The sequence below is a fragment of the Herpailurus yagouaroundi genome, unplaced genomic scaffold (assembly GCF_014898765.1).
Source record: "Herpailurus yagouaroundi ecotype Mexico unplaced genomic scaffold, PumYag 140, whole genome shotgun sequence".
NCBI lineage: Eukaryota > Metazoa > Chordata > Mammalia > Carnivora > Felidae > Herpailurus > Herpailurus yagouaroundi.
This window is the reverse complement of record NW_024412395.1, coordinates 80526884-80550141: the sequence shown is the minus strand read 5'-3', so window position 1 is coordinate 80550141 and position 23258 is coordinate 80526884. Positions and strand designations below refer to the sequence as shown.

Below are 23258 nucleotides of genomic sequence, written 5' to 3'. Positions count from 1 at the left end.
TCTTCTTCTTCTTCTTCTTCTTCTTCTTCTTCTTCTTCTTCTTCTTCGTTATATATGGTTTGAAATCTTCAAGTGTTTAGATAATAGAATAATATAATTTAAGTCCAAATAAGAAGTTGAGGGGGTTGTTCTGGCTACCAACTGTTACTTAGTTTTGCAAAGTCTTGACCAGAGAAACATTTAGTAAGAGTAAAGATAGAAACATAAGTTTTGTGGTTTAGAATAGAGGACGTTTATTTGACCTAAGTGTTTTTATAAATAGTTTCACAACTGAATATAACATCAAAACAAACTGTGTATTATTTATATTTATCTTTTTAAGTCTGTGCTATCCATATTTTTTCATTTCTCCTAAAGGATGAAGATCTACAAGAGATGGAGGATTTAGCCCAAAAGATGGAGACACAGTTTGGCCAGTTTTTTGATCATGTGATTGTGAATGAGAACTTGCAAGATGCCTGTGCCCAATTGTTGTCTGCAGTTCAGAAGGCTCAGGAGGAGCCTCAGTGGGTACCAGCAACATGGGTTTCCTCTGATACTGAGTCTTAATGAGGCTTCCTGCTTAATGCTGGGGTTTTAACAATATTCATCTGTTACAGAGCTCTGGAATAACAGCTTCAATCTAAAACAGCAGGATTTGCTCCATTATAATGTGTACAACTTTAAAAGTGGTGCAGTTTATTAATTAGTCCGGTTTGAAAAAAATATTTGTATTGTATGTATGTAGAATTACCTCCTTGGCTTTCAGGAAAAAATGTTTTCCTCTACCTCATATGCAGCAATGGTAGGAGTACGAACAATGTTAAGCCAGTGAGTATGAGAACCTTTCATAGATTTCATGCGGTTTTTGTACAATTCAGATAAAAGAGCTTCCCTAAATAAAATAAGTAGTATTTAATTTCAGAAACTGGATTTTGCCTCATGAAACTTCTATTTTATGAAAATGGCTTTTACTTGACTTAGCAAGAAAGAAGGGTTAATGTACACATTTCACATCTAATGTGAAAACTTACAGAAGAGACACTGCCCTCATCATTTATAAATCAATCTACAAGGAAAAGAATTATTCTTCTGTTCAGAGCTGTAACAATCATTAATTTGCCTAAAAGCCAACATCCATATTATGCCTAAACTAGGAAAGGGCAATTGACTTTAGTCCTAGAGACTCGTATCTGAGAAAACCACAAGGTGAGGATGCTATTCCACGAAGTCTTATTTTCTTTTTCCCTAGATCTTGAGACTTGCAGTCACTCTTATTGGCCCTGTATCTGTTTATCTTCTGCATCATTCTCTAACATTCCCCATACCCACACCATCCCTCTATTCCTCCAATCTCTTTCTTTTTTTTTTTTTTTTAATTTTTTAACGTTTTTATTTATTTTTGGGGCAGAGAGAGACAGAGCATGAACAAGGGAGGGGCAGAGAGAGAGGGAGACACAGAATCGGAAACAGGCTCCAGGCTCTGAGCCATCAGCCCAGAGCCTGACGCGGGGCTCGAACTCCCGGACCGCGAGATCGTGACCTGGCTGAAGTCGGATGCTTAACCGACTGCGCCACCCAGGCGCCCCTCTTTCTTAACTATAAAAGAAACCAAGTGCATACTTCAAGGTATTTGTAGTTCTTTTTTACTTAAAGTGATTATCTTAAAAAAACAACTACCAAAGGGGGAAAAAAAACAACCAAAGAAAAAAATTAACCCCCCAAGAAACCCCAACCAAAGAGAATTAAGTCTTTTTTTTTTTTTTTTAAAGTTTATTTATTTTTGAGACAGAGAGAGACAGAGCATGAATGAAGGAGGGTCAGAGAGAGGGAGACACAGAATCTGAAACAGGCTCCAGGCTCTGAGCTGTCAGCACAGAGCCCGACATGGGGCTCGAACTCACGGACAGTGAGATCATGACCTGAGCCGAAGTCGGCCGCCCAACTGACTGAGCCACCCAGGCGAGAATTAAGTCATTTTTAATGATACTTAGGTTATCTCGGATTTGATCTTGTTTTTTTGAGAAAAAGTTTTCCTAAACTTGATTTACAGAGATGGAAGATAAGCAACTGGCGAAAATTTGAGAATTGCCTGTATCAACAGAGACAGACACACAGACACACCCACACCCACACCCACACACCTGGAAAAAAATCTGATACTAGTCTGTATCAATACATACCCACCCTGAAACACTGGGCTTTTGTGTGTATGTGTGTGTGTGTGTGTGTGTGTGTGTGTGTGTGTGGTGTGGGGGCGTGGGTGTCTCCAGCATCTTGTAAAGGTGGTACACGAATTGTGTCTTTCCATAATGTCAGCTTTATTCACTCATAAAGCAGGATTTACACAATTTTAACAGATGCAGGATTCCAAACTGAATGACATTTCACTACCTGTTTAACTTGACTTCACATATGTGACACAAGATAAAGTCACAATAACCAAGATACAAGGGTAAGAAGTTAAAGAATCAAACGCCAAGTCAGTCAATGAGTGCCTCCTTCAGATGAAAACTCAGTCCGGTCCGGGTCAGCTCTGGTTGCTACCTGCACATTATGTTCAAGCAGTGGAGTGGTTTCTATTATGTTCAGAGATCAGTCTCTTTTTTTTAATATTTCAATTGATATTTATTCATATTTGTCCATGTAAGGTAAAATGTTTTTTTCTCTTTTTTTTTTAAATATAAAATTTATTGTCAAATTTGTTTCCATACAACACCCAGTGCTCATCCCAACAGGTGCCCTCCTCAATGCCCATCACCCACTTTCCCCTCCCTCTCACCTCCCATCAACCCTCAGTTTATTCTCAGTTTTTAAGAGTCTCTTATGCTTTGCCTCCTTCCCTCTCTGTAACTTTAGCCTTTCCAGACTTCTGGTTCTAGGGATGATCAGTGCCTGGCTCTTCTAGGCAATCTTGGCCTTGCCGATTATCAGTTCTCCGGACCAACAGAGTGTTTTGGGTTTAGCGGTATCTATTCTCTGCTCACAGCCCTTGACTGCCTATTTGATTCATTTCTTCACTGCTTGACAAAAGTGATTCCACCAGGCTCACTACAGGGCTAACGGCGCCCCTCCCTAACTCTGACGCCTTGGTGGGAGGGGCTTGACACAGCGACGGCGGGCAGAGACCTGGCCCTCAGAGTTGCGGCCTAACCCGACACCGCAAAGCCCCGGCCTGACGCAGGTCCCGGAGGCACGGTCGCGGGAGCCAGGCTCGGGCCGCCGGCCGTTGCGTTGAGAGACCCCGGCTGGGAGAGCGCAATGAGGGCGGACTCGGGGCTCCGCCTGGAGGCCGAACCGGTGAGCGGCTCTTCGGCCACGGAAGTGGCAGCGGTGGAGGGTGCTGTCCTAACGCTTCAGCTGGCCCTGAGGCGGGGCCATGCCTAGGGCTGGGGATCGCAAAGGGAGAGCACTGCCAGTGATGTGTGCGCGTCCGCCCATTTGGTGCTCACAGGATTAGACTGGAGCGGGCAATAGAAGTTCTTCCCGACGCCGGCACCCGAACTCCTGGAGCCAGGGGAGAAGCAGGGCGTGAAGTTCCTGGTGGCCTGAGCGCCCGATGTTGCTATGACAACGACTCTCTTCGCTGCCTTCCCGCCCCCTGCGTGTTCCCGGGCTGCCAGCGAGGTCTCTCATGCGGATTCCTCCCGGAGGGCATTTACCTGCCCAGGAAAGAGATCGCAGTTTCCTAGCGGAGACTTAATCATGGTCTTTTCCCACCTCCCAGGAACAAATCACTGCAACCACTTGGGAAACCATGGGTGGAACCGTGATTGCTGTCCTATGCCCGCTGGAGTCTCTTTTCCTTGGCACGTCAACCCCCACTCCGACGTCCCCTTTTCTGCAAGGCTAGATTGCAAAGGCCCAACCAGCCCCCCGCGCTTATCCTCGCCCCCACCTTGCAGAGAAGGGCTGAGCGCCACAGCAGCCAGTGCCGCGCAGTCCAATGACGCACGGCGCCTGCGCGTGGCCTGCCCGGGCGGGAGCGAGCAGGGGGCGGGGTGTGAGCTCTTCGAGCCTGGAGGCTGAGCGCCGCGGGGAAGCAGGGTTTTAGACCGAATGGGAAAGAAGCAGGTGGTAAGCGAGCCCTAGTTATGTTTGAGCTATTAGGATTTTGTGTTCAGTCGAGCTGTCCTGCTTTTATGGGGCTTAAAGTTGGCTTTGTGGATGGGTGACACGTCATTTTTGCGGGACTTTTGAAATGTGGAACGTGTGAACTGAATCCTTGGACAGAACGCGATCCATAGCATCTTTACAATAGCACTTTCTTATGACTATCGTTTTTTTCCAGTTGTAATTTTAACTACCAGATAGTATTAAGACAGCCTGCCTTGTCCTAATCTCGTAGCATTTGTATTAATACACCGTTTGAACGAATGGATTGCTAAATAGGACGATCGTAGAACAAACTAAGAGTGTCTAAAATGTAACCCTTTTGAATCATGCCCTCTGCAAGGAGCATGAGACAGTTGGGACATTAGATTGATTTTGAGGTATTTCTGTTAGTATTTTATTTTGAAAGATCGCAGAATGCTTCTCATCTCTAATCTCTGAACTGCAAACACTTTCTCTTATTCATGTAAAGTGGCATTTATAACGGGTGTGTGTGTGTGTGTGTGTGTGTGTGTGTGTGTGTGTGTAATTCTTTCTGCCCTGAAATGCATTCCTCATGCTGTATTCAGAGTGATTTCTTTAAAAAAGTGTGTTACTCTGTGACATACAACCTCCACTGGCTTCTCGTTTAATTAAAACAAAATCTGGACACCTTTTGTCTTCAAGACCCTAATGGTAGTGCCTGGGTGGCTCAGTCTGTTAAACCTCAGACCCTGGACTTGGGCTCAGATCATGATCTTACCCTTGGTGGGATCAAGCCCCTTGTTGGTTCTGGGCTGAGAGTGGGGAGCTTGCTTGGGATTCTCCCTCTCCCTCTCCCTCTGCCCTGACCCCACTCAGGTGTGCACTCTCTCTCTCAAAAAAATAAACTTTAAAAAAAAGACCCCAATTAATTAATCTGGCCCCTGCCTATCCTTTGTAACTGTGCTGCAGCTTTACTGGCCTTCTTTTAGCTGAAACACTGTAATCTCTCTTAAAAGCCTTTGTGTTTGCTCCCCTTTGGCTCCTTTCTTATTCAGGTCTCAGCTCAAATATCTCAGAGAGACTTTCCCTAACTAAAGTAGCACTCCACAGCCTCCCTCATTTTTGTGTGTGTGCGAGTGTGTGTGCATGTGTGTGCATGTGCATATGTGTAATCTTCTCATACTTAACTACTAGAAAGAAAGTTCCATAAAAGCAGGGATTTCTCTGTTTTGTTCATTAATGTAACTGTAGTCCTTAGGACACAGCCTGACATGTAGATAGAAAGGAGTAGTAGGAAGGAAGGAATTTTATATGAAATTTAGACATTGTTAAGACAAATTTAGACTTGCCCATCTGATTCTCAGTAGCACCTCTTGGGTTTCATTTGATGAACAGGGTTATCAAAAGATTTGAAGTACATGAAGATGTTCTGAGGCTTTTACTTACAAGCAGTTTTCTTCTTCTCCCCATAGCGTCCTCCACGAGCCCTTCCACCTGTGCCGAGGTAAAAATAAGTTGGTTTTATTTTTTATTGAGTTTTAAAAATGTAAAATGAATAAAGTGAAAAAATTGACTAGTACAATTGCAAAATTATAATAATTCAGAGAAAACTTCTTGAAAATTTTAGAAAAAGGCTTCCTAAAAGTTTAAAGGTAAACAATTCTTGAATCATTAGGATTACAGTTATAATTAAATGTTCTGTTTCAAAGCCTGAATGTCAACATGGTAAGATAATGGATCCATTCTGAATGTTTTAATGTCTTGTTTATAAGACTTTTGATCCTCTTTGGGTTGCTAGAATAGTTTCTTCAGTTTAAGCTGGTTTTAATCAGTGACAAAATAAGAATTCTTAATCTGCTTAATCCACTTTATTAATAGACAGTAGGTAATATGTATATGTAAGTTCAGAAACTATTGGGGTTATTTTGTTAACAGTTTTATTAGCTTTTTTACTTATAAAAATATGCTAGTTTATAAACTAGCTGGCTCTGTGAAAGCTTATTTTTAAATTTACAATGACTTAAGTCAGTTTTCAGTCTAACAATATAATAGATTTCTAATTAATAGTTTCTTTTTTTTTGTCTTTGTCTTTGGTCGGTGTCATGTAAAGTGCTATTCAAGGTGAGTTAGTTCATCCTTAATGTAAAATTTTTAAAACTGGGAGTTCAAAAGTTAATTTGATTCCTTAATGTTTTTCTTAAAGTTGAATCTGAATGGTATAATTTATAATATTGCAATATACTTTTATCCTTTTAGCAAAATATCCTTATGACTGCTATTTTTTAAATGAAGGTTGATCTATAGCACTAGTTGTATGAGTGATACTTTACCTTACAAATATGAAAGCACTCATTCCAGGATGGAGTCACCCACAACATGACCATTGGCTAGTTTATAGTTTTGTAATAGGGATGACATTGTCTTCTGTCTCATTTAATCAGGATAGACTGGGCTATGCTATACCAACCTCAAAATCTCTAACTTAATATCATACAAGGTTATTTCTGGTTAATATTTCTGGGTAATATTTCTAAGTACACCGTGGCAACAATCCAGGCCAGTTGCCTTTCACCACTCTTTGCTATGACGTCATGATTCAGGCTACTTCCATTCTGTGGCTCTGCCATCTTAACATACTTCAGCAAAGGAAGAGAAAGCGGGAGAGTTACTCACTAGCTCTTTAATGTTTTGGCACATCAGTTAGCACAGTATATTGGCTCAACCCAGTCTCAGGCCACACCTGGGTGCAAGGGGGCTGGAAAATGTGGGTGATCAGATGAATATTTTGTGAGCCCACTTTTCTAGTATTAGAAATGTCACTGTTTCTTTCTTTCTTTTTTTAATGTCACTGTTTCTAATATTACTGACCAACAGTGAGCTACTGGCATTATATTATAAGCTTTCTTTGATTTTGTCAAGTTCTTGCCTCCTTCCCCTAATGTGTACAAGTTGGCTGGACCTAGGGAAGAGAGGGAAAGGTCTTCCCTACTAAAAGTTCCTTTTGACTGCTCTCTGCATTGAAATTTAGGTAGCCTTTTCTGTTTTTGTGTGTGTTTTATAGGTGATATTCCCCTTAGTCGTCCTAAGAAAAAGAAGCCCAGAACAAAAAACACACTAGGTAAGAAGTTGTTCTTTTTTTGTGGGGTCACAAGACTTTCTAGGACCTTAGGCATGACAAACATCACCAATGAGGTAGAGGCAAAGTCCCAGAAGTCCCAAGTCACTGCTGTGTTAAGGACAGAATCAAAGTCAGTTTAAGGAAGTGGAAGGTGATAGTGAGGAACAAGGCAGTGGGCAGCCTGAAGAGTGTCTAGAAGCATTCGTGGAATAAAGGATTGTACTACTTAAACTCTTACTTCCACAGCATTCTTGGACTCTTTGAGGTCTTTTATCCCTAGACAACGTAAATTGTCTGAAGCTGTGATTGATTTCAGACCCTTGAACAGGATACTGGATTTAGAGACACAATATCCTGGGATCCCTAATTTCAGTCAAAGAATCTCTTCATTAGCAAGAGTCTGAAGTCAAGGCCATATTAACCATGTGTTAGAGGTTCTACAATAAGCAAGTTTTGTGAACTTTTTGTCTTAGTTATCCACTAATACTCCTGGATGTTCTGTCAGTAACTTAAACTCAGCATGTTCAGAATTCATCATTACCTTCAACCATAAATCAATTTTTTACTTCTCACAAATTTCTGTTAATGGAATCCCCCATTCTCCCAGTCACTTGGGCTCAAAACCTCAGTCAGCTCTAACTCGTCCCTCCACTCTACTTGCTGCCTGTTACGAATCTTAAGATGTGAAAATATCTGTGTCTGTATGTAGAGATATAATAAAAAACAAAAACAAAAACCCTTGAGTATTGATTTGATATATTAACTACTGAATTTATTATAATTTATAATGTGATATAAGTGTGGGTTAAGACCAATTCTTATAGGCAAAGATGTAACAAAGGACAGTTAGTCATCATTTAGGAACTATTCTAGTTCCATTTTTTTTCATCTTTCTAAGACTCAGTGATCTTTGGTTAAATTATCCTGTTTTTTCCCATTCCACTTGTCTGCAGGTAGCGCTTCTTCAGAAGGCCTTGTTCAGGCTCCTGTTCATAAGCCATCTGAGGGCAGTGAGCCACCAGCTAAAGAATCCACAGAACAACCAAAAGAAGCTCCTGTTCCAAGGAGGCAGAGGAAGACGAGGCTACCTCTTGGTATGTGAAGAGACCAAGGTTAGGTTGTGATACTAGTTGTTATATTGGGGGTATGATTTAAAATTTCTCTGTTCCCATTTTTCCTCACCCGTATCCCTTTACTTTTTTCTTTCTTAAAGTTTTACCACTGGAGTAACTCTAATAGGTTAGGTCAAGAACCCTTTAGAGAGTCTCTTTTTTCATATTTCTGTATATTATGAGGGAAGGGATACAAATACGGGATTAAAACAAAGTTAAGATTTTGGTGTGTATAAGAATTTAGTATGTGATAAAATGGACATTTAAGATGAGTGGGGAAAGGATAGATTCAGTTAATACTGAATCTATGAACGATGCAGTGAAAGAACAGTCATCATTTATTGAATCTTGCTATGTCCCAGGCGCTATTCACAAGGTAAACAAAATACTGTCAAATATCAAATTGGCAATGCTTTTTTTCAGATTATAAAATTTAAAAGTGTTAGATAAAACATATATACACATATACATATATTACATGTATGTATAAAAATTGATGAGGAAGGGGCACACTCATATACTGCTGCTAAGAGCGTAAATTGGTATAGCCTGTCTGAACTGCTAGAAATAGAAGTAACTACACTAGCCACAATAATTAAAGGATGGTAACTTCAGTATTATTTATAGGAGTAGAAACTGGTAATAACCATAGCTAACAAAGTGATACTGGCTAAATAAATCATATTTTATCCATTTAATAGAAACCAGGCCCCATTAAAAGGATTGTTAAGGTGAAATAGTGACGTGGAAAACCATCAGTAATATACTGTTGAGTCACTGTACTCATACATATAATACATATAATAGTATATACATTAATATACATACATACATATTAATATACATACATACATACATATAATAGTATATATCGAAGGATCCTATTTTTGTAAAATATGTTGCATTTATTTCCCAGGGCTGCCATAACAAATTATTATAAATGGAGAAACTGAAACGAACAGAAATTTATTCTCCAACAGTTCTGGAGGATAGAAGTCCAAAACAAGGTGCCTGCAGGGCCATCCTCCCTCTGAAGGCTCTAGGAAAGAATCCATCCTTGCCTCTTCTAGCTTATGGTGGTTATTGGCAATCCTTGATGTTCTTTGGCTTGTGGCAACATAACTCCATTTTGTACACCCGTCTTCACATTTTCCCATATTTTCTGGTATAAGGATTTCAGTCGTTAGATTTCAGGCCCATCCTAATCCAGCATGATCTTATCTTAACTTGATTATAACTGCAAAGACCCTATTTCCAAATAGAGTCTCATTCACAGGTACTGGGGGTTAGGACTTGAACATATCTTTTGTTGGGGGACACAGTTCAACCCAGAACACATGTATATGCATGCATCTATATGGTAAAAACAATGGAAAGGTATAGCAAAGGTAGGTTTTTTGGAAGAAGGAATTAGGGATGATTTTTATTGTCTTTCTTCATTTACTTTTTACTAATTTTTCAAATATTGAGCATTATGACTTTTATAGTAATTAGAAGAAAGATAATGGGTTTTGTTAGAGTAAAACAAAGGGAAGGAATGAGGATTGGGAGATTAGCTCTTTCCTACTAACATTGCCCCCTGATGAATAATTTATTACAAAATAACTACCCTGACCAATTACTTATCCTCTTAGAAAATAGTAGGTCCTGATGGGATGGAAGAATTACAGGAGGAGAGGGTAGGAACTAGAAGAGTTCATAGTATGGAGCACAGTTTTTAGAGGCAAGTTGAAGTAGGATGCTGCAGTGCCCAGGGACAGTGAGTATTTATGAAGGGGAGAAGGCAGAAGAAGGCAAAAGAGACAGAAATGACGATCAGACAGTTTTATGATTTCTTTCATTACTGGCAGTAAATATAGTTGAATTAAAACTACCACCATAGTTAATTTAGTTAGGGTACAAATTTGAAAATCAAGATGGATACCAGTACCTAGTTTTACAATTTATGAAAAATGTATTTACAGAAATTGACCATTTTTATTTTATGTATGTATGTATGTATGTATGTATTTATTATTTTTAGTTAGAGAGAGAGAGAGAGAGAGAGAGTGCAAGCAGGGGAGAGGGGTAGAGGGATAGAGAGAGAGTCTTAAGCTGGCTTCACGCTCAGGATGGAGTTGAACGGGATGCTCAATCCCATGAAGCTGTGATCACGACTTGAGCCGAAATCAAGAGTTGGATGCTCACCTGACTGAGCCATCCAGGCGCCTCTGACTTGACCATTTTTAGAAAGTTATGGACCCAACTAAGTTCTGGGCCAAAAAAGCACCTGTCACTGTCATTCCAGAATGTACTCATCTATGCAAGTCCAGCTTTCTAAATTTCTGGGTACTTAATTTTGTATGATTTTTATTTTGTTTCATCTGGATGATTATGGTATGCTTTACTTCTTTGGTATTTCCAGTTTGGGCTAAAGTGTTTTATTAAAATAGAATTCTGGGGGCTTTGAGGGTATTCCAGGAAGCCATTGCCAGTATTTTCACATTGGAAGAATAGCTAGCTGATGAGAAGACTCCATTGACTTACTTAAACTTAATACCCTGTGCTCAGGAAAGAGTTAATATAGCAAGCCTGAAACTGCTCTTGTTAGAAAGGCCTACTTACATCTTCCTCAGTTTCTTTCATAAGCTTTCTATAGTTTTCAGCATATAGATCTTTTACTTCTTTGGTTACATTTACTCCTAGGTATTTAATGGTTTTTGATGTAATTGTAAATGGGATCGATTCCCTGATCTCTCTTTCTGTTGTTTCATTATTGTTGTATAGAAATGCGACCGATTTCTGTGCATTGATTTTATATCCTGCAACTTTGCTCAATTCCTGTATTAACTCTAGCAGTTTTTTGGTGGAGTCTTTTGGGTTTTCCATGTAGAATTTAATGTCATTTGTGAAGAGTGAAAGGTTGATTTCTTCTTTGCCAGTTTGGATGCCTTTTATTTCGTTTTATTGTCTGATTGCTGAGGCTAGGACTTCTAATACTATGTTGAACAACAGTGGTGAGAATGGACATTCTTCTCATGTTCCTGATCTCAGGGGAAAGCTCTCAATTTTTCCCAATTGAGGATGATATTAACTATGGAGCCTAAGTGTTCATCAACTGATGAATGGATAAAGGAGATGTGGTATATATATATACAATGGAATACTACTTAGCAATGAAAAAGAAAGAAATCTTGCCATTTGCAACAACACGGTTGGAACTAGAGTGTATTATGCTAAGCGAAATAAGTCAGTCAGAGAAAGAGATATTGTATGATTTCACTCATAAGTGAAATTTGAGAAACTTACCAGATGATCATATGGGAAGGGAAGGAAAAATAAGATAAAAACAGAGAGGGAGGAAACCATAAGAGACTCTTAAATACAGAGAACAAATTGAGGGTTAATGGGGATGGGGAAAATGGGTGATGGGTATTAAGGAGGGCACTTGTTGGGATGAGCACTGGGTGTTATATGTAAGCGATGAATCACTGGAATCCACCCTGAAGCCAAGACCACACTGTATACAACTAGCTTGAGAATAATTTAAAAAAAGAGGGGCGCCTGGGTGGCGCAGTCGGTTAAGCGTCCGACTTCAGCCAGGTCACGATCTCGCGGTCCGTGAGTTCGAGCCCCGCGTCGGGCTCTGGGCTGATGGCTCAGAGCCTAGAGCCTGTTTCTGATTCTGTGTCTCCCTCTCTCTCTGCCCCTCCCCCGTTCATGCTCTGTCTCTCTCTGTCCCAAAAAAATAAATAAACGTTAAAAAAAGAAAAAAGAAAAAAGAAAAAGAAAGGCCACTTGCAAGGTTGCCTCTTCAACCTCTGGAACATGGATGATAAGCAGTTCCCCACACTTAAATAAAACTTTCCCTAAATTATAAGGGTGGTTTGCTATGCATTTGTGTACACAATATGATTTATGCTGAACACCTGCTTTCCTTCTGGGAATCTGGAATTTTGGTATGTGCTAGGCAGGGAGTGCCTATGTGATCAGGTGCCAATAAAAGCCTTGGGTGCTGAGTTTAAATGAACTTTCCTGGTAGAGAAAGTGTCATACATGTCACAGCTTGTTGCTGGAGGAATTAGCGCATCCTGTGTGGACTCCATTGATAGATGACTCTTGACAGCTTATACCTGGTTTCCTCTGGACTTTACTCCATGTGCCTTTGCCCTTTGCTGATTTTACTTTATGTCATTTCACTGTGATACATTGTAACTATGAATGTAAGGACTGGTGAGTGTAATGACTTCTGATTCCTGTGGGTCCGTTGGGTGAATATGTGATCTGTAGGTAATCTTGGAGCTCTCCCAAAACTCTGGGTACTGGATTACATAATTTTTCCCATATTTTTGGCATTACAATTTCTGTTTTTTTGGTGAGCATTTAGAGGTATAACATTATAAAAATTAAAAATTAGTAAAATGATGAAAAAATTTTGGTCTAATTAGAATTATTTTATTTTATTTTTTTTAATTTACACCCAAATTAGTTAGCATATAGTGCAACAATGATTTCAGCAGTAGATTCCTTAGTGCCCTTTACCCATTTAGCCCATCCCCCCTCCCACAACACCTCCAGTAACCCTCTGTTTATTCTCCATATTTATGAGTCTCATCTGTTTTGTCCCCCTCCCTGTTTTTATATTATTTTTGTTTCCTTTCCCTTATGTTCATCTGTTTTGTCTCTTAAAGTCCTCATATGAGTGAAGTCATATGATTTTTGTCTTTCTCTGACCGACTAATACTTAGCGTAATACCCTCCAGTTCCATCCACGTGGTTGCAAATGGCAAGATTTCATTCTTTTTGATTGCTGAGTAATAATCCATTGTGTATATATACCACTTCTTCTTTTTTTTTTTTTAATTTTTTTTTTCAACGTTTATTTATTTTTGGGACAGAGAGAGACAGAGCATGAATGGGGGAGGGGCAGAGAGAGAGGGAGACACAGAATTGGAAACAGGCTCCAGGCTCTGAGCCATCAGCCCAGAGCCTGATGCGGGGCTCGAACTCACGGACCGCGAGATCGTGACCTGGCTGAAGTCGGACGCTCAACCGACTACGCCACCCAGGCGCCCCTATACCACTTCTTCTTTATCCATTCATCCATTGATGGACATTTGGGCTCTTTCCATACATTGGCTATTGTTGATAGTACTGCTATGAACATTGGGGTTCCTGTGTCCCTTCGAAACAGCACACCTGTATCCCTTGGATAAATGCTTACTAGTGCAATTGCTGGTTCATAGGGTAGTTCTATTTTTAGTTTTTTGAGGAACTTCCATACTGTTTTCCAGGGTGGCTGCACCAGCTTGCATTCCCACCAACAGTGCAAAAGAGATCCTCTTTGTCCGCATCCTCGCCAACATCTGTTGTTGCCTGAATTGTTCATGTTAGCCATTCTGACAGGTGTAAGGTGTTATCTCATTGTGGTTTTGATTTGTATTTCCCTGATGAGGAGTGATGTTGAGCATTTTTTCAGGTGTCGGTTGGCCATCTGGAGGTTTTCGTTGGTGAAGTGTCTATTCATGTCTTTTGCCCATTTCTTCACTGGGTTATTTGTTTTTTGGGTCTTGAGTTTGATAAGTTCTTTATAGATTTTGGATGCTAACCCTTTATCTGATATGTCATTTGCAAATATCTTCTTCCATTCTGTCGATTGCCTTTTAGTTTTGCTGATTGTTTCCTTCGCAGTGCAGAAACTTTTTATTTTGTTGAGGTCCCAGTAGTTCATTTTTGCTTTTGTTTCCCTTGCCTCCAGAGACGAGTTGAGTAAGAAGTTGCTGCGGGCAGGATCAAAGAGGTTTTTGCCTGCTTTCTCCTCAAGGATTTTGATGGCTTCCTGTCTTACATTGAAATCTTTCATCCATTTTGAGTTTATTTTTGTGTATGGTGTAAGAAAGTGGTCGAGGTTCATTCTTCTGCATGTCACTGTCCAGTTTTCCCAGCACCACTTGCTGAAGAGACTGTCTTTATTCCATTGGATAGTCTTTCCTGCTTTGACAAAGATTAGTTGGCCTACGTTTGTGGGTCCATTTCTGGGTTTTCTATTCTGTTCCATTGATCTGAGTGTCTGTTCTTGTGCCAGTACCATACTGTCTTTATGATTACAGCTTTGTATTATAGCTTGAAGTCTGGGATTGTGATGCCTCCTGTTTTGGTTTTCTTTTTCAATATTGCTTTGGCTATTCAGGGTCTTTTATGCTTCCATACAAATTTTAGGATTATTTGTTCTAGCTCTGGGAAGAATGCTGGTGTTATTTTGATAGGGATTGCATTGAATATTTAGATTGCTTTGCGTAGTGTCGACATTTTAACAATATTTGTTCTTCCTATGCCAGAGCATGGAATCTTTTTCCATTTCTTTGTGTCTTCTTCAATTTCTTTCATAAGCTTTCTATAGTTTTCAGTATATAGATTTTTCACCTCTTTGGCTAGATTTATTCCTAGGTATTTTATGGTTATTTGTGCAACTGTAAATGGGATCAATTCCTTGATTTCTCTTTCTGTCGATTCATTGTTGATGTATAGGAATGCAACCGATTTCTGTGCATTGATTTTATATCCTGCCACTTTGCTGAATTCATGGATAAGTTCTAGCAGTTTTTTGGTGGAATCTTCTGGGTTTTCCATATAGAGTGTCATGTCATCTGTGAAGAGTGAAAGTTTGACCTCCTTGTGGCCGATTTGGATACCTTTTATTTCTTTGTGTTGTCTGATTGCAGAGGCTAAGACTTCCAATACTATGTTGAATAACAGTGGTGAGAGTGGACATCCCTGTCTTATTCCTGACCTTAGGGGGAAAGCTCTCAGTTCTTCCCCCTTGAGGATGATATTAGCGTTTGGGTCTTTCATATATGGCTTTTATGATCTTGAGGTATGATCCTTCTATCCCTACTTTCTTGAGGGTTTTTATCAAGAAAGGATGCTGTATTTTGTCAAATGCTTTCTCTGCATCTACTGAGAGGATCATATGGTTCTTGTCCTTTCTTTTATTGATGTGATAAATCATGTTAATTGTTTTGTGGATATTGAACCAGCCCTGCATCCCAGGTATAAATCCCACTTGGTTGTGGTGAATAATTTTTTTAATGTTGTTGGATCTGGTTGGCTAATGTATTGTTGAGGATTTTTGCATCCATGTTCATCAAGGAAATTGGTGGTCATGATCACCCCCTTTTTAGTGGGGTCTCTGGTTTTGGAATCAAGGTAATGCTGGCTTCATAGAAAGAGTTTGGAAGTTTTCCTTCTGTTTCTATTTTTTGGAACGCCTTCAAGAGAGTAGGTGTTAACTCTTCCTTAAATGTTTGTTAGAATTCCCCTGGAAAGCCATCTGGCCCTGGACTCTTGTGTTTTGGCAGATTTTTGATTACTAATTCGATTTCCTTACTGGTTATGCGTCTGTTCAAATTTTCCATTTCTTCCTGTTTCAGTTATGGCAGTGTATATGTTTTTAGGGATTTTTCCATTTCTTCTAGATTGCCCATTTTATTGGTATATAATTGCTCATAATATTCTCTTATTATTGTTTTTATTTCTGCTGTGCTGGTTGTGATCTCTCCTCTTTCATTCTTGATTTTATTTATTTGGGTCCTTTCCTTTTTCCTTTTGATCAAACTGGCTAGTGGTTTATCAATTTTGTTAATTCTTTCAAAGAACCAGCTTTTGGTTTCATTGATCTGTTCTACTCTAATTAGAATTTTTAAAGTTTTCTTGTCTTACAAGTTTTATACGTTACTTTTCTTTCTATGTTGTAGTAACTTGAAAATTTAATATACTTTATTTTCAGAATTGGAGACTTCCTTTGCCCAAAAGAAGGCATCCAATGCATCTTTATTACGAAATGAAAATGGTATTCATGTGGAGCCAACTGAGGAGGTGGTTATTCAGAAACCTCGAAGGAAGACAAAGTAAGAATTATGTGTCCTTCTAAATATTCTTCAGGGACACTATGCTACTTAATTCAGAGCTCTCAAGTTGTAGGTTTGGATTAAGTCGTATTAAATACGGTAATTAAGATTACAAAAATATCAGTTAAACCAACCTAATGGTAGATTTGAAAAGAGTAAACAACTGCAAATGTAAAATACTATACTTAAATTAAAAATTTAGGAGCTATCTCTAAAAAAGATGAACATCAATAGAAGATATTATATGAATAGCAAAAAGTTAGATACTAAACATACTGAAATTTGAAGGTAATATTAATAAAATGGGCTATTGTGATATATTTTCTCAGGTTAATAGAATTCAAATTGTGATTATTTCAGCAATAAAAAAAATGTGTATTTTAGCATAGGAAATTAAGTCTCTGATAAAATAGAATGGGATACTTTAAAGAAGTTATATAACACTATTGTTTGTTTTTGGAAATTACCCAATAAATAGTGATCAATATTTGTATACAATCCTATCATTTTTAGTTTGGAAAGAACCTTACAAATCTAGTTCAGTCACTTCATTTTCCAGATGAGAAAACTGAGGCCCACATAAATATATGTGACCTGCTGCACATAACTGTTAATAATCCATTTGAGTAAAACCAAATTTATCGATTCCCAAGTCTAGAGCTCTTTTAGAGGTACCTCCTTATGTGTGTCTGTAAAAATACAGTAATAATCCATTTTTCTTACGTTCTTCCTGATTACAGGAAAACCCAGCCAGCAGAATTACAGTATGCCAATGAACTAGGAGTAGAAGATGAAGACATAATTACTGATGAGCAAAGCAGTCCAGAACAACAGTCTAGATTCACTGTGCCCACTGGCATTAGCCAGCCTGTAGGCAAAGTGTTTGTGGAAAAAAGCCGTAAGTACTTCCTTGTGTTTGAATATGAGCTTTTTAGGAATGATACAAGGATATCCTTTTGCCTAGGAATTATATTTCTGGAAATCTGAATTAAGGAAATAAAAATATGAACAAAAATTTATAAACAAAGCTAACCATCATACTGTTATTCTTGAGAGTGAAAAACTGCAAACAATATAAATATAAAATGGAAGGGGCATGATTTCAGTCAGTTATGGTGTGTCTGTATAATAAAATCTTCCATGCCATTAAAAATAGTGTTTACAGAGAATTTTTAATTTCATAGAAAGATTTAAAATTTTTTTAATGTTTTTATTTTTGAGAGTGAGAGAGAGACAAAGAGAGACAGAGCATGAGTGGGGGAGGGGCAGAGAGAGAGAGGGAGACACAGAATCTGAAGCAGGCTCCAGACTCTGAGCTGTCAGCACAGAGCCCAATGTGGGACACAAACTCGTGAACCACGAGATCATGACCTGAGCCGAAGTCCGATGCTTAACTGACGGAGCCACAGGCGCCCCAATTCGTGGAAACATTTAATGAAAAATAAACATACACACACATATGTAGTTTGAGCTCAACTGTAGAAAAATGTATAGGACAAAAGACTAGAAGGAAATATGCCAAAATATTAATGTTGGTTGTTTCTGGGTTATGGGATTGTGGGTAACTTTGAAAATCTCCCACCCACTTTCACCCATTTCTTTATTCTTTGTTGTACTTTACCAGTTTTCAATAATGATGGTGGTGCTGGTGGTAGGGCAGATAATGATATGATTTTTATAATTACAAATAAATGAGAGAAAATACATGATGGTATTACCATATTAAATAAGAAATACAGTGTTGTAGCTCCATATTCTTTTTGACATTGATTATAAAACTCCATTTGCAGTGTTTAAGAAAAACATATGGAAAGCATGATCATGACCACACATATCCCATGAATATGCTATGAATATGCTGCTTAAAGAACTCAAATGAAAAATAAACATTGGTATTAAAATTTATAATTTAGATTTTATGTAAATTATTTTAGAATTTGTATTCTATAAGATCCCATGTGAGGCATCTTGGAGTTCTTAGCCAGTGAGAGACTTGTGATCCCCAGAGGCTGACTTAGACAGGGTCTCGAAGTAGGTTAGTGCAGAACTGGGACTTTAACTGAGGTTGACTATTCTAGTCAAGCATTTTTACTAGTATACTATGTTGGTTTTTAATTTACTTCTGTTTTTAAGCAATATCGCTCAATCCTCACTTTTAAGCAATATCTATTTTTTATAGTCTGTTTTTAAGCAATGTCACTGAATCCTCATTTTTATTCTTGTTTCCCTTAGCACAGAAACTTCCCTCCTAGAATAACTGACCATAAAAGACACCAGTTGCCTGCCCAGAAGTTGTCTTTTCTGAGGGAAAATTAGGTCTTGCACCTCTGTCTTTCATCCTCCCAAATACTTGACAGCCAGATTTGGCAAAGATAATGAAATGGAACCTTTCCTGCTTCCTGAGGTCTGTTTGTGGATTGGTAGATCTACAAGAAGGAGCCTTGTCAACAGTAAAAGGATAATGCTCTGCTCACACAGTGTTGTGGTGCTGACACTTGAACGGATACTTGTCACAGGAATTTTATGTTTATAAAACAACCCCTTTCCACTCTGTCATCACAAAATGCCATGCTACACACACTGGCATTTTTTCCTAAGAAATTTGAAGTGTTTTCAAACATTGACTTAGCTTTATAGTGTTGGCATTTGAACTTTAATAAACTAACATCTCAAAATTAGAATATTTTGGATTATGTCATGTTAAAGGTTTCTAGACTTTGTTCTGGGTGGAAAGTTCATTATTTCATTAAATGTAATTGATTTCCAAAACTGTTACTTTAACATCTATTTTGGGATGAGAAGGAAATATATGGACTTTGTTTATTTTTCTTAAAGATAAAAAAATGGTATATTTAAGCAACCAAAAGAGAAGAGCCTTCTGAAATCGGGACTGGATCAGGGAGAGTTTTTAGATAGAAAAACCAAAAAATCTCAGTCTGAGGGTTCTTACAGTGTGAAATAATGTAAACAGCCTGCCAGGGTTCAATGTTACTAGTTGTTGACAAGTGTGTAATGTGTTCTTAGGGAGATTCCAGGCTGCTGATCGTTCAGAGTTGATAAAGACCACAGAAAACATAGAGGTGTCAATGGACGTGAAGCTTTCCTGGACTACCAGAGATGTTGCACTCTCAGTGCACCGGGCTTTCAGGTGACTGCTTTTGTTGGACTTTTCTTAAAACAGATGTTCCATAATTTTTTTTAAAATAAGTCTTGATTGTTCTATACTGTGAACAAAATTGACAACTTAAAATAGTAAATAGGTATATTTTTTAAAATATTTAATTGGAGTTAAATCATCTGCCTATCAGTGTGATAAAAAGAAAAAGCTTGGTTTTAGTTTTTTGAAATGTTGAGTTTTATTCTTACATGTGAAGAGATTTAAAAAATATTTTAGCTTTCTACTTTAGTAATGCGTGTGTAATAATTAAACCCTTTTCCATTCAGGATGATTGGTCTCTTTTCCCATGGCTTCTTGGCTGGCTGTGCTGTGTGGAATATTGTTTTCATATATATTCTGGCAGGAGATCAGCTTTCTAACCTCTCAAACCTTCTGCAACAGTATAAGACCTTAGCATATCCATTCCAGAGTCTTCTCTACTTGCTTTTGGCTCTAAGTACAGTTTCAACTTTTGACAGGTAAGATTATTGTGACTGCACATCCCTCTAACTTTTCTTCAGAAATGTTGAGCATTGTCCCTATGACAGTTTTCAAAAGAGAATTAATATTAATTTGACTTTCTTTTTAAAAGCCAGTCTGTTTCCATTTTGGGGGGGCAGGAGAGGGTGGGAATACTCTCAACAAAAGCATCTCCCAAATCTAAACCCATTCCAGCATCAACTCTGAATTTAAAATTTCTTCCAAATATAGTCAATGAAAACAGTTCCAAATATCATCTTCCAAATCATCTGAATCAGGTATAGGTGAGACTCTGGGTATTGTATGAGTTTCCTAGGTTTCCTGTAACAAAGTACAGTTGCCCCTTGAAAATCTCAGGGGTTGGGTGTACTGACCCCTTGCAAGTCAAAAATTGATATATAAGTCTTGACTCCCTCGGAGAACTTAACTAATAACCTACTGTTGACCAGAAGCCTCACCAATAACATAAATAGTTGATTACCACATATTTTGTATGTTATATGTATTACATACTGTATTCTTCTAAAAAATTAAGCCAGAAAAAAACAAAAGTTATTAAGAAACTCATAAGGAAAATACATTTATAGTACTGCACTATATTTATTGAAAAAAATCTGCGTGTAATCGGACGTATGCAGTTCAACCCTGTGTTATTCAAGGATCAATTGTATTACAAACTGGGTGGCTTAAAGCAACAGGGATTTATTCCCTCTCAGTTTGGGAGGCTAGAATTCTGAAATCAAGGTGTTGGCCAGGTTGGTTCCTTTCTGGAGGGCTGGATCAAGAGTCTCTTCCACGTCTTTCCTTAGCTTCCAGTAGTTGCTGGCAATCCTTGGAGTTCCTTGGTTTATAGGCACATCACTCCAACTTCTGCTTTTTTTGTCACGTGATGGTCTTCCCTTCTCTCCTTCTAAGGACGCCAGTTGTATTGGACCCATTCTAATGGCCTCATATTAACTTGATTACATCTGTAAAGACCCTATTTCCAAATAAGGTCATGTTCACAGGAAAAGGGGGAAGGGGCTAGAAGTTCAACATGTCTTTGAGAACACAATTCAACTCTTTAAGAAAAACAACAACTTAAAGCCTAATGATATGGGTAATACAAAGAGGTAGAATCTAATGAAATTTTGCAGTTCATTTTTAATTTAATTTGTTAAGAATGTCTTAACTCCAAAAGAATATTGACTAAATATTAATCTAGTTAAATGTTTTATGTGGCTTTTGTAAATAAGATATTCTTTCATGTGTGTTTATATAAACTGTAGCCACTTAAAGCTTAATAATAGACAATGTATGTGGTAGCATTAGAATAGAGAAGGAAAAAAATAATAGTCAAGAGAGTACAGTTTTGTGAGAGGTTTACGAATGCACTGTGACAAGCGGATTTTGTATTTTCTAGGATCGACTTTGCTAAAACATCAGTAGCAATCCGAAATTTTCTTGCCCTGGATCCTACAGCTTTAGCATCTTTCTGTGAGTAAATAGTTTAATTTGATAATTGTGTAATACTTGAATTACACTGTAATTTTGAACCAAGAAAAGTTTAATTTTACTTTTAGAAAGATTTTATGTTATTGCTACTTATAAACATTACTTATAGATGTCCAGTGGAATTTGCAATTAAAAAAATATGATAGGCATAATTTTGATAGAATTGTTTTCCAGTACAGGTTGATCTAGATAGCTTTTAAAAGCTTGATTTGTCTTATATTTTGTAATGTTTCAGTTTTGTATTTTCTACTTGATATTAAACAGATTCAGCTGGCATGGCATTTCAGTAACAAATACTATTTTATATCTTTTTGATAATTTGGAATACATTTTGTTCTACATTATGAGAGTATTAATAAAACTAGTTTTAAGACCTTGAGTAAGTAATTTAATTTCTTAAGAGACCTTTAGGTTCTTATAATTTCTAATGATGAAATAATGAGCATCTCAAAATACCCTTCTGCATCTATATCCTTGAAAATTAAAATAAGGTTAGCCAGCCTATTGAAATTGATCAAATGAATTTCTTTTATGTCATCATTCCCCAAAGTATAGAGTTTTGACCTTAAAGTAATCTATAAGTTCAAAATAAACTGGGTTGTTAAAAATACATTAGTAATTTCATTTGTCTTTTTCTCAGTGTACTTTACTGCTCTTATATTATCTCTGAGTCAGCAAATGACAAGTGACAGAATTCACCTTTACACACCTTCTTCTGTTAATGGTAGCCTCTGGTAAGAACTCACAATAGCATTAGCAATTGTTGATGTAAAATAACAGCAACAACCGGAGTAATGGTACTGTTCTTATCCTTCTACTCTCTTACATGTTTTCATTTAAAAATAATAATGAAGGCCCTGTTTTTGTTTCCAAAATTATGGTAAGAAAATACCTATTACCTTGGTTAATGGATAACGATTGCTATTTGATTGCATTTTTAATGAAATGTACTCTTTTTATAAGTCTGTTTTAAATCTATTAAGTTACGGTTGTAAGATCAGTCATAGACCATGAACTGGAGAAGCCTTGTACCTTTGCCCCCAATCAGGGGCCTAATACTCCAGAATAGTGATGGGAGTGGGTAGCTGGGATGCAGTCAGAAATGCTGCTAGAAAAGCAATGCTAGAAAGAGAACAATCTAAGGAGAACCAGCCTCCACAGATCAGTGGCCAGTCATGAAGCTGACAGGTGAGTTGAGAGTCAAGTTCACAAAACTGAGAGGGGCAGTCTTTTTTGTGAGAGTAGCTAGGGACATGAGTAGCACCACAGTAGATGGAAGGGAAACCTAGAAAATCTGTTTGGTGGTAGAGTTCAGTAACCTTTGAACCTTTATTCTCATGGGTGTGTGTGTGTGTGTGTGTGTGTGTGTGTGTGTGTGTGTGTGTGTATTTATATATATATATGGTGTATTTTATAGGGAAATTATATGTTGTATACTTATTTCATGCTTGCTGTTTCTTTAGGTGAGAACGAATTTTTTTAAAGTTCCTTAAAGAGATATATTTGGATATATGAACCTAAATGAAGATATTTCTAATGAGTGTTTGTGTGTCTTTAGGGCAGCAGGAGTTGAGGAACAGGTTCTCCAGCCATGGATTGTAGTGAATCTGGTGGTGGCCCTTCTGGTTGGACTATCATGGCTTTTTTTGTCTTACAGGCCAGGCATGGATCTTAGTGAAGGTATTAAAGAAGAAATAGTATCAGAATATCATGAAATCTTTTGACTTTATAAATTTTCTTTTATTGCATATAGCTTATAATATTCTGATAACAAAGCTGTGTTTAAAGTAAAACAATGAAAGAAGAGTAACAGTAAAGTGGTGAAACAATGCCAGGAGAAGCAGTGAGAGTCTAAGAGAGTTGGAGCCCTAGAGTACTTAGTGAAAGTCTTCTGTGGCCCATGTACATATTTATATTTAGGAGGTAATTCTTCTCTTGGAACCCTTCAAGTATTT

The 23258-nt window shown here is 38.0% G+C and overlaps 1 protein-coding gene across 8 annotated transcripts in view; it reads left to right on the top strand.

The window, feature by feature from the left end:
- Positions 1–23258, top strand: part of MPP4 (MAGUK p55 scaffold protein 4) — a 68261-nt gene that overhangs the window by 42668 nt on the left and 2335 nt on the right. For 3 of the 8 annotated variants that reach the window (XM_040475862.1, XM_040475863.1, XM_040475864.1), the window contains 11 exons: positions 358–506; positions 5529–5560; positions 7118–7174; positions 8128–8268; positions 16052–16172; positions 16913–17070; positions 19197–19320; positions 19617–19808; positions 21212–21285; positions 21944–22037; positions 22862–22983. In XM_040475862.1, coding sequence (XP_040331796.1) covers positions 358–506; positions 5529–5560; positions 7118–7174; positions 8128–8268; positions 16052–16172; positions 16913–17070; positions 19197–19320; positions 19617–19808; positions 21212–21285; positions 21944–22037; positions 22862–22983 — 1264 coding nt within the window. Of the gene's footprint in view, positions 1–357; positions 913–3074; positions 3280–3313; positions 4057–5528; positions 5561–6166; positions 6178–7117; positions 7175–8127; positions 8269–16051; positions 16173–16912; positions 17071–19196; positions 19321–19616; positions 19809–21211; positions 21286–21943; positions 22038–22157; positions 22184–22861; positions 22984–23258 lie in introns of those variants that run through there. The other 5 variants (XR_005790465.1, XM_040475866.1, XM_040475867.1 and 2 more) reach the window with 5 other exon arrangements.